This window comes from Mus pahari, chromosome 1, assembly GCF_900095145.1.
Source record: "Mus pahari chromosome 1, PAHARI_EIJ_v1.1, whole genome shotgun sequence".
Classification (NCBI taxonomy): domain Eukaryota; kingdom Metazoa; phylum Chordata; class Mammalia; order Rodentia; family Muridae; genus Mus; species Mus pahari.
Genome location: NC_034590.1, coordinates 97,190,141 through 97,201,594, shown reverse-complemented (window position 1 = coordinate 97,201,594; position 11,454 = coordinate 97,190,141). Strand labels below are relative to the sequence as shown.

The window sequence follows — 11,454 nt, the reverse complement described above, 5'->3', positions numbered from 1 at the left end:
TCACTCTGTAGACCAGGCTGGCCTCGACATCAGAGACCCGCCTGCCTCTGCCTCCCAAGTGTTGGGATTAAAAGCATGCGCCACCACTGCCCGGCTAAATAAATAAAGCTTAAAAAAAAAAAAAAAAGATGGCTGAGTGGGTGAAGGTGCTTGCCACTAACCTGATGACTGAGCTCCATCTTGGGAACCCACAGGTGGAAAGGAAAGCACCTTAGTCAGGTGCATGCACTTTGCACACACACACACACTTAAGATAATACTTAGTGTATTTATTTAAAAGCTTCTATAAGCAGTGTCAAGTGTAACATGGTAGCACATGTCTGTCATCTCAGCAGTTAGGAGGTACAAGGATGATTGTGAGTATAAGGCATTCTGGATCACACAGCAGGACTCTGCTTGCTTGCTTGCTTCCTTCCTTCCTTTCTTTCTTTCTAAGACTTATTAATTTTATGTAAGTACACTGTATCTGTCTTCAGACACTCCAGAGAGGGCATCGGATCCCATTATAGATGGTTGTGAATCACCATGTGATTGCTGGGAATTGAACTCAGGACCTCTGGAAGAGCAGTCGGTGCTCTTAATCACTGATCCATCTATCAAGCCCCAGGACTGTTTCCAAAACAAACAGGAGTCTGGGAGACAAATCACACACATGCACACGCACACACACATTGTGGTGGAAAGCACTGACTGCCCTTGAGTTTAATTCTCAGTACTCACATCATGGCTCACAACCATCTGTAACTCCAGTCCCATGAAATCTGATTCATTCTTCTGGCCTCCAAGGGCCCTGGGCACACATATGGATATTGCATCTAAGCAAAACAACCATACACATAAAATAATTCTTTTAAAAGCCAAACCAAACAATACAAAACAACCCACAAGTAAAGCAAAAGAACCTGTGGCTATTGGTTTATATGGATGAGATGAGAAAAAAAGCCACTAAATACTGTGAATAAAAACACCAGAGTCCCAAACTCAGGTAGCAGAGGCAGGCCAATCTCTGTGTGTTTGAGGCCAGCCTACATACAGACTTACACAGTGATGGATACATAGTGAGACTCTGTTTAGAAAATAAAGGTGATGGTGCACACCTTTAGTCCTAGCATTTGGGGGCGGGGGGAGGCAGATGGATCTCTGAGTTCAAGGTCAGCCTGGTATACAGAGTTCCAGGGAAGCCAGGGCCACATAAAGGAACCCTGTCTTGAAAAAAAAAGAAAAACAACAGAACAAAACAAAAAAAAAAAAAAAAAAAAGAGAGAGAGAGAAAGAAACATCAGCTGTTACTACCTGTTAATAATGCACTTGGACTGAACATGAAGGAAATAGTCATATTGTTCATTGATATTCATATATTAGTAGGTAGCGGTCATCACTTATATACATGCTAGATGCTATGTTCATTCTTATGTATATTATTCCTATTGTACTGCACTGTCATGCAGAACCATGGATTCTTGTGATTCAGTGAGACAGAGGACAAAAAGGAAGCTGACTACCTGTGCAGCATCTGAAGGGTGGTGAATGTGGCTTCCTCTGGGACAATGCCAGTCTCAGAGGGAAGATGTCCACCCAGACACTCCTTCAGTCCCCTTACTTCTGTCTCTCATCCCTGCAGCTCCAGCACCAGGGCAGCCCCTTCAGCGACCCCGGCTTCTCAGCTCCCGAGCTCCAGCTCAGCACCCTGCCTTCTGCAGCTGTCTCCTTCAAGACCTGGCATGCAATGGAAGATGCAGAGCGGCTAAGCCGAGTCCAGGGAGCCTTTCTGGCCTTGACCCAGCACCTCCAGCTCGTGGGGGACGACCAGAGTTATCTGAATCCTGGCAGTCCTATCCTGCTGGCCCAGCTAGGAGCAGCAAGACTCAGGGCCCAAGGCCTATTGGGCAACATGGCTGCTATCATGACGGCTCTAGGGCTGCCCATCCCTCCAGAAGAGGATACTCTGGGGCTTGTCCCTTTTGGGGCCTCAGCCTTTGAAAGGAAATGCAGAGGCTACATAGTGACCCGAGAATATGGTCACTGGACAGACAGGGCTGTGAGGGACTTGGCTCTCCTTAAGGCTAAGTACCCAGCATAGAAGGTCAGCCTTCTATCAGAAGTCCCAAGAATTTCTCTTTCAGAGGACTCATCCCCGTCTTACTTCTGAGACTGAGAACCCAGCACATCCCACTTAGCAGCCCGTGTGCCAAGCATTTGGGACTATTTCCTGGAAGCCAAACCTCTACTCCTTATTGTCTGGATCTTCCTGCCAGGTCCTAGAGACTCCCTTCCAGATATGGGGGAGGGGGCATTCTGGATCCATTTGATGGATCACTAAACCAACAGTGATTTATTTACTTTCTGGTTGGAAAGAAGAGCCCTTCTGAAGAGGCTTTACTCTAGGGAGAGAACATTTGGTGTCCTGGGCTTGTCCTGATGTTCTTTTTTTTTTTTTTTTTTTTTTAAAGATTTTATTTATTATTATTTTATGTAAGTACACTGTAGCTATCTTTAGACACACCAGAAGATGTGTCATACCTTACTACAGATGGTTGTGAGCCACCACGTGGTTGCTGGGATTTGAACTCAGTACCTTCGGAAGAGCAGTCATGTTCTTTTTCCTGTATTAGAGGAAGTCCAGGGTCTTGCTTTGTGTTTCTGTCTACCTCGATTCCTGGGTGAAGACCTGGCCTTTCTGAACACAGGTCTCTTTTGGCTGGAGCTCCTGTCCTTGGTCTACCTCCTCATCGATGGTTTCTATTGAGCTCTCCAGTGATGGCTGCCCAATGCACATCACAGCCTCTAGGACTCGTGTTGCATCTGTTTCATGCTAGGAATATCCACTTTGGGTTCAGAGCTGACAGGTGGGATCCCTGGCCTGTGCCTGTGTGGGTATGGGGCGGGAAGGGGAACCTCCCGTACCCTAAAAATCCGATTCTCCTCAAATCACTCTCCTCACATGCAACAACCATGTTTCATAACACTTTAGTTTTATTGTTAAACATTTTATTTACAAAAAGTTAATTTATTCTCAAATAAAACTCTTTAAGATGTTTTTCTGCCTTTCCCTCTCCATTGACCAGCCTAGGGCTGGGGGCCACTGAAAATATGGTAGAGGGATAAGAAAGGGAAGGACCTCAAAGGGGGAGGGATTTGCCTACAAAGGAACTGGTGGGAAGGTTCTGAGGTGGATGGTCTTGCCACCAGGGGACAAGTAGGCACTTTTCTGGTCAGTAAAGAACAAAGAAACTGAAGGGAGAAAAATTGTCACCTCCATGAGATAAAATAACAGTTACACATATCCACATGGATCACAGAGAGACAGCTGGGGAAATTGGGAGTCGGAGGCAGGTGGATCTCTATGAGCTTGAGGCCGGCCTGGCCTACATAGCAAGTTCCAGGCCAGCCAGAGCTATATGGTGAGACCCTGTCTCAACAACAAGCAAGCAAGCAAAGAACCAAGAGACAAGGAAACAAAAAGAAACCTCTCAGAGACAGGGGAGTTCAAGACGGGAGAGAAAGAGACAAAATGAGAAACTGTTGGGCACAAGAAGCTCCCTGCGGAGAGAGCAGAAGAGAAAGAGACCACACAAATGCAGAAAGATAGGGACAGCCCAAGAACACACATGACACATTGGAGAGACAGAGAATTTGAAGCCAAAGAGGCGAGACAGATCGAGCTTGCAAGAACAAGTATTGACTTTCAGGCGACGCCCCCTGGCACCAGCTGGCCCAGGTCGCCCTCGGTGCGGCTCACCCACTCGCCATAGAGGCCGCACACGTGGAACCCCAGCACCTTGGCTGAGAAGATGCCTGCAGTGCTGTTGGCCGTGAAGAGGGTGGCGACGGTGACGGGCTCTGGCCCGGGCCCGCGGGCTGCAGCGCCCAGAGCGGCCAGCACCGTCTCCACCGCGGCGCCCAGGGCCCGAACCTGGCGGGCCGCGTCCTCCAGGCTCCGCAGCAGGCGCGGGGCGCGCGGGTTCAGCTCCGCCTGGCGGCGGCGGACCGCATCCAACAGCGCGGGCAGCACACTCAGGGCGGCTGCATCCTGCCGCAGCCGCTCAGACACCGGTAGCCCTGCATGGCTCGGAGCCGGGCCACTCAGGCCGGCCAGCGGCAGCCGCGGTGGTGAGAAGCCCGGCAGCCCAAAGGGCTCTCCCTGTTGCTGCACCTGTGGAGACATGGCCACGGGTCAGCCGGGCTCCAGGGACCGTGACAGGGGCTTGTCCACTCTTAATAGCCCTCCTCCCCTCTCATGGGGCCTTAGTTTCCTCATCTTGCAAATGATAGAGCCTACTGAGATAAAACCAAAAAATGACATGGGCATTGCACACCACTGCCTTTGTTTCTCTAACAGCCAATAAGAGAGCCAGTTTCAGAAGTGTGCGCGCGCAGGGGGTGGTGGTGGTGGTGGTGGGGTGGTGGTGGTGGTGGTGTCTGGGGGGCGGGCGTCTGAACGACAAAGTGTGGGTCCCCAGGAAGCACTCAATAAATATTAGCTATTTTTTTTTTGTTTTGTTTTTTGTTTTTGTTTTTCGAGACAGGGTTTCTCTGTATAGCCCTGGCTGTCCTGGAATTCACTTTGTAGACCAGGTTGGCCTTGAACACAGAAATCCGCCTGTCTCTGCCTCCCGAGTGCTGGGATTAAAGGCGTGCGCCACAATATTAGCTATTTTTAAGTTATTATTTACTTGTTTATTTTGAGACAGGGTCTTACTATAGTTTTGAGGCCTGGAATTCACTATTGAGTCCAGGCTAACCTTAAATTCATAGAAATCTGCCTGTCTCTGCCTCCCAAGTACTGGTGTGTGCCCTCCCTTTTTTTAAGTGTATGTATGGCATGTGGGAGAGTATGGTATCACACTGCACATGTGAAGGCCAAAGGACCATGGAGTCAGTTTTCATCCATCTTTATGTGGTTTCTGGGGACCTAACTCTGGTTACCAAACTTCCTAGCAAGTCCCTTTCCCAGCTAAACTGTATCTTCAACCCCAGACTTGGGTTTGAGCCCTTTCTGCCTCTTTATCATCTGTGACTTCTTGTAAGACCATTCCCCTCTTTTGGCTTCAGCCTTCTGATCTTTGAAAGTAAGCAACGTCCCCTGTTCTGTCTTTCTATCAGACGCCTCTTGAGAACCACAGAAGCAGCGCAGGGACCAGGTCAGACTCCCTTCCCCTAGTTGATAAGCATCATTTGCAGGAACAAGTGAAAAACAAAGGTGATTTCTAATTTGTCAAATGCTGTGAAAATACTATTTATCGTTGGCAAATCTCTTGGCACCGGTGCAGACTTTGTGCTTGCCTCTTTGGATACAGGATCTTCCTCAAAGTGAGGATGACGGTGATGGCTTTGTAAATGAGTAAACAGGGGTCACTGAGATGGCTGCCAGCCTCAGTCTGATCCGTGGATGCATATGATAGAAGAGAGAAGCAAGTCCCTTACCCTTATGTGGTCACCTGACTTTCATGGACACAGAATGGCACTTATGTAGCCACAGACAGGCACACAAAAGAAAGGAAAACAATTTTTAGAAAGAGAAAGAGAGAGAGAGAGAGAGAGAGAGAGAGAGAGAGAGAGAGAGAGAGAGAGCTGAATACAAAGAATGATTGATAGCAGGCTACTCACCCAAAGCAGCAGAGCAGGCTGGTATGTCTACAAAGCTTGCTGTACCATCCTACTGCCACTGTTACCATGGTTACATTTTTAACGGTACAGTTACCGCCAAAGTCACAGTTTAGCAACCCTCCAGTTTGCCTGAACGGAAGCACCAGCCTTCCCCTACTACACTATGTTTAGTCTGGAGGCCAGGTCAGGATGCTGGCAGGTCCCTTTCCTCTGGAAAAGGACCCTCAAGGGAAGAAATTTTGCCCCTGACTGACACCTCTTCTTGGTTTCTCTAAACGTCCCAAGTGGGAGTGTTCATAGTCCATATTGTTCTGCTGTTTCACTTTACAGCCCAAAGAGTTGAAACATCTGATCACACTGAGTCCAAATCTAGGTTTCCTGACTTTCAGCGTTCCCTTTTGTCTCCTCAGAACGGGCCTCCAAGCTGAGGTACAGTATCATTTGACCACTGATGGGTCCTGTTGTAGGATATTTGATTATGGTTCAAAGAAAACCTAATTGTTAGCAGAATATACAAGTTAAGAAAGAAGATGAGCTTGTCGGATACAGTTAGGTGTGTCCTGCAGAGATGTACTCTGTGTGTGCCTGTCAAAGCCTAGTCCTAGTTAGATAAGAATGCTAAAGAGCCGGATGTGGTGGCGCACACCTTTAATCCCAGCACTCAGGAGGTAGAGGCAGGTGGATTTCTGAGTTCAAGGCCAGCCTGGTCTACAGAGTGAGTTTCAGGATAGCCAGGGCTACACAGAGAAACCCTGTCTCGAAAAAAAAAAAAAAAAAAAAAAAGGAAAGAAAGAAAAGAAATTCCCTGACTAAGTTCGAGGGCCTATACACAGCTCCCACCTCATGTGTCTTTTATGGGTACAGATATTAGTTACATTTAAAAGGATAAATAGGGCTGGTGAGATGGCTCAGTGGGTAAGAGCACCCGACTGCTCTTCCGAAGGTCCGGAGTTCAAATCCCAGCAACCACATGGTGGCTCACAACCACCCATAACGAGATCTGACACCCTCTTCTAGAGTGTCTGAAGACAGCTACAGTGTACTTACATATAATAAATAAATAAATCTTTAAAAAAAAAAAGGATAAATATTACATTGTCTTTTACTGTTTGGTCAGAAGGAAGTTAACATTCCCCTCAGAAACTTTTGATTTCCACTGCTGGGACTGAGATGGAAGAAATGGGTGACTGAAGTTATCTGTGAGTGATTGCCCCCATTCCATGCCCCAACCCTCCACCTCCTCTCTATTCCTCCACCATCCCTACACCTCCTCATGTATTCCTACACCTACTCACGTATTCTTCCAGCAGTTGTTCTGCATATTTGGTCAGGAGGCGGGCAAGGTTGTGTGTCTGGCGGATCTTGGCCTCCAAATGGGGTAGGAATGAGATTGAGGAGCCAGACTGGTGGTCTTCTGGTGGGAAAGAAGAGGGAGTGAGAGGTTATGAAGGTGACCCAAACCCCACTCCTTAACCATCTTTCCCAAGCTGGCTCTCCCTGAACCCAGAGTCTCTGCTCTGGATGCTAATATTCAAGCTTCGAAGAATCTGCCCATCCCAGGCACCAGATCTTCGCCAAGCAGTTTCTCTACATAGATGTCTCTCCTGTCCCCAGATCACTATTGAAATACTATCAGGACCAAATTCATATACCTCCTTCTTAGTGCTGCCTCCAAGTTCTCCCTATTCTCAAATCAATTTCTTCCTTCCACTTTAGGGAATTTGTTCATACTTCCAAAGTAGCTCCTTTTATCCGTGTGACTCTGCCCGATCCTGAGACTCCCACTCTACACCACCAACACTATCCAGAAACTCTTTAAGGACAAAGTTCACATATCTTTCGATTTCTCCAATTCTTGTTCGAATTCAGTCAGCAGCTCTGAAGCACTGAACGCGACTTTCTGGCCCCTTGTACAGATAGAGAAATCGAAGACCTATTCCCTTCATGTTGCTCCTATGTAACATGCTAGGCTCAGCAGCATCAATGAATCAACGACAGGATGGCCTTCCCTGATTAGAGGGTGGGTGGTGCCACAGGAAGCCGACTACATTTCCCAATATGCACGTGGCCGGCACCCCAATGCATGCTGGGGAATGTAGTCCCGAGCCGACAATCCCCTCCGTCGGAGTTTCCCACCGCCAGCCGAGATCTCAGAAGCCTGTATTTTGGCTCTCGTCACTTGTAGCTTCTTCGAAGATCAAAGACTTCCTTAACTCGGCCTCTCCCTCCAATCTTTCAGCTTTGATTCTTTCCTAATACTCAAGAAGCACTATTATCCTGTCCCAACCCGACCCCAGCCCCTTTTCAGGGTGTACTCACCCATATATATTCGGTGATTTAACCCCTGAACCCAAGGCCCTGAAGCCTCAATTCCTTGCGCCTGCTCTTTCTCCCAACTCACCCGCTGGTTACCTGACACCGGCGTCTCCTCTCCCCCGCCCAGGCCGTTCCCCTCCCAGACTTGGGGGTGGGGTGGTGCTGACAGACATCCAAACCCCAGCTTTCGATCCCCCCGACTCCTATTTTCACCAAGGACACAGGATCAAGTCATTCAACCCCTTACCCAGACTTCCCTCCCTCTGGCTCATGCTGGCCCCAGGCTTATCCTGGTTCCCTCAACACACCCCTCCGGGAGGGAGGAGGGGAGGGGGGAAAAAGGGGGAAAGGGCTAGGGGCGTGGCTCGGGCTCGGCCAATCATAGCTCAGACCCCAAATATTTCCTTCCCACCAATACTTTCAGTCAAAATTCCTTGGCCCAGAGCTCAGTAACCGGCTTGTGAGCTTAGACTGGGAAGGGGCCAGAATTGGGAGGCAGGTGTTGGCACAGTGAATGGGAACTTGGGCCTTTAAGACAGTTCAGTGTCCTGTTGGGAGGAGACTCAGGCTCAGACCTGAGGTAGAGCCTGTTTATTGGCTGCTTTGGAGGGAAAAGCAGGAAAACCGGAGAGGAAAGATGCAGGCTGGCAGAAGAAGAATGCAGGCAGGTGTTCCTTTTGGGGGAAGACAAAGAGAGGCCAGGGCAGCCTTGTTTAGATTAGGGTCCACCTAAGGCATGCACCCTCTAGTCTAGTTTATCTTAAATGCCTTCTAATTTCTCTGTCACACTGATCAGAAGTGAGACTGTCTATTCCTCACCTTACCATTACAGACCCTCCCGCACATCTGCATGTGTGCTAAGGCATTCGAGACCCAGCCTTCTACCCAGGTAAACACAAGCTTCAGAGAGGTCACATCCAAACAGCAACTCATTAAATCTGGGGTAGACACGGAAAGGACTGGACACACTTGCCTCTACAATTGGTTCCCAAGCACCTACTCTTGTCTTGGGCTCTGGCACAGAGAGGACCCATATTTGGTTTGAGGCTTCAGATGATGGAGTATAGGCATAAAGTTTTTTGCAACCTACTTTTTAATAAACATTTAACCTCTCCTCTTGCCCACCACCCATGAGATGCAGTGGGAAAAAAAAAAAGTTATTAGGATATGGGGGAAGTGGACCTTTTTAGCAATAGTTCTTTGGGGGGCAAGCAACATCTTCTTTGTCAGCAGTTCAGTCCCATAGCAAACACCAAACACTCAGCAGCTGCAGTCCAGTCCTCTTGGCAGGCAGACACCAGGCATGAACCAGCAGCTGCAGTCCAGTCCTCTAGGCAGGCAGACACCAGGCATGAACCAGCAGCTGCAGTCCAGTCCTCTAGGCAGGCAGACACCAGGCACAAAACAGCAGCTGTAGTTTAATCCTGAAGAAACTACAGGGCTCACCAACTGGCCCAAGGCCACTGAAGCAGCAAGCTGCCACAGGAACCTCACTCGCAGTTCTTGGTTGAGTTTCTCTCAATGGTGGTGTTACCACAAGTTGAACTCAACAGTATGTAAGGTGAACCAATACGCGCGTGTTCTTAGGGAAGAACAACAAGGCGGAGCAAACCACAACAATGCTGTGTCCCAATGTCCATTGTGTCCCACTGTCCATCACGGGTCCTTTCACATGTTTACTATATGAAAACATCCTTTCACCTGTGTCTGCTTCAGGAAAACATTCTTTCACGTGTCTGCTTAACAAGACATCCTTTCACCTGTGTGCCCCAGCAAACTATCATTTGATATAACTGACTTTCCAAACAAACCAGAAGTTTCCACCTGAGCTTATGAGAAAGGAAATGGAAAAAGCCTGCGTGAGAGGGTTAACATGAGCAGACTGTCAGAACAAAGTTCACTGGCAGAGCACACCACAGGTGAACAGTGAAGCCACACTGTCAGCAGTGGCCACACACACACACACACACACACACACGAGTGAGGTAACCAGCAGTATGTACTGGGCATTCATGTGTGCCAAGCACTATCCTAAATGTTTGTATATACACATTAACTTATTTCCATGCTAGAGGAGGCAATGAGACAAATGACTTGTCCACGGTCACACAGGTAAGTGTGACAAGTTGAGATTTTACTTCTTACAGTCTGGAAACGCTGTCAGTCATGGTGGGCACGGTCACACCAAAACTTCACAGATACCCCTCACACACACAGCACAGCAGATATGTCCTATTTAGTGACAGGGCAGCTTCAAATAAAAATCACGCGAGACACTCTCATCTTCTTCCTTTTTATTTGAGTGTGTCGGGGCATCTGAGTGTGGGCGCTGGAGGAGACAAGAAGGCATGGAATCCCTTGGAGGGGATTTACAGGCAGTGCAACATGGGTGCTGGGAACCAAACTACTGTTCTCTGAGAAAGCAGTAAGAGCTCTTAACCACGGTCACGTCTCCAGCCCCCATTTTCTTTCTTCTTGAGACTGGGTCTTACTGTGTATCTCATTATTGGACCAGGCTGACCTCAAACATGTAGAGATTGTCTGCCTCTGCCTCCTGGGTGTTATGATTAAGGTGTAAGCCACCATACCTGGACGCCTCTCATTTATTTTGCCTGTGTGTGATGTTTAAGAGGTGTGGAGGTCAGAGACCTGTCAGGAGCGGGTCCCCTCTTCTATCACATGGGCTCCCGGTTATTGAGCTCGGGTCATTGGGCTTTGTGGTAAGCGTCTTATTCACTGAGACATCTTGACAGCATCCATTTTAAGTAAACCTTTAGCTGAACTATAATATACACAAGAAAAGTTACACAAGTAAGTGTGACAAGCTCCCAGAAACCCCTTCTTTTGCTTGGTAGTCCCAATAGTGATCACTGTCCAGACCCCCACCCCCATGAATGTATCTGTTTTCTGTTATATATAGAATTATATATGTGTATGTATATAATCCTAATTACTATTCTAATGCATGCTGTCACATCTGACTTCCTTTTTTGTTTGTTTGTTTGTTTGTTTATGGAGACAGGGTTTCTGTGTGTAGCCCTGGCTGTCCTGGAACTCACTTTGTAGACCAGGCTAGCCTCGAATTCAGAAATCCGCCTGCCTCTGCCTCCCGAGTGCTGGGATTAAAGGCGTGTGCCACCATGCCCGAGCACATCTGACTTCTTTTATCCAAGATCTATCTCCACTATTGAGCATAGTTGGACTCTGGTGGTTCTGGTTGTTCTGTCTGTGCCCATGGTAGAAAAAGGTTGTAATTGCTTTTCCATTCCACTCTTTGAGTTGTTTCCAGGTTGTTGCTACTGTGAAGAGTCCCAATCTTCCCAGTATACATATCTTGGAGTTTATACAGACACCACATTTTGTCCTAGTGAGGTTTCTATTGCTGTAATAAACACCATGATCGGCCGGGCGTGGTGGCGCACGCCTTTAATCCCAGCACTCGGGAGGCAGAGGCAGGCGAATTTCTGAGTTCGAGGCCAGCCTGGTCTACAAAGTGAGTTCCAGGACAGCCAGGGCTATACAGAGAAACCC

The 11,454-nt window shown here is 48.1% G+C and overlaps 2 protein-coding genes across 3 annotated transcripts in view; one reads left to right on the top strand and one right to left on the bottom strand.

Annotated features, from left to right (window-relative positions):
* LOC110317734 (cardiotrophin-2) overlaps positions 1 to 2,080 on the top strand; it is a 7,535-nt gene extending 5,455 nt beyond the window's left edge. Inside the window, exon 3 of the mRNA XM_021192417.1 lies at positions 1,622 to 2,080. Within this exon, the coding sequence (XP_021048076.1) occupies positions 1,622 to 2,080 (459 nt within the window). The remainder of the gene's footprint in view (positions 1 to 1,621) is intronic.
* Positions 2,081 to 3,399: 1,319 nt separating this feature from the next.
* Ctf1 (cardiotrophin 1) lies at positions 3,400 to 8,250 on the bottom strand. 2 transcript variants are annotated; one of them, XM_021192431.2, is made up of 3 exons: positions 8,171 to 8,250; positions 6,903 to 7,021; positions 3,400 to 4,153 (listed from the first exon to the last, which is right to left on the bottom strand). In XM_021192431.2, the coding sequence occupies exons 1-3, from the start codon at positions 8,193 to 8,195 to the stop codon at positions 3,686 to 3,688; spliced, it is 612 nt and encodes a 203-aa protein (XP_021048090.1). In that variant the 5' UTR covers positions 8,196 to 8,250; the 3' UTR covers positions 3,400 to 3,685. The 2 variants fall into 2 exon arrangements, with proteins under 2 accessions (XP_021048090.1, XP_029392913.1); XM_029537053.1 differs by lacking the exon at positions 8,171 to 8,250 and adding an exon at positions 7,927 to 7,998.
* Between the last annotated feature and the right edge of the window lie 3,204 nt (positions 8,251 to 11,454).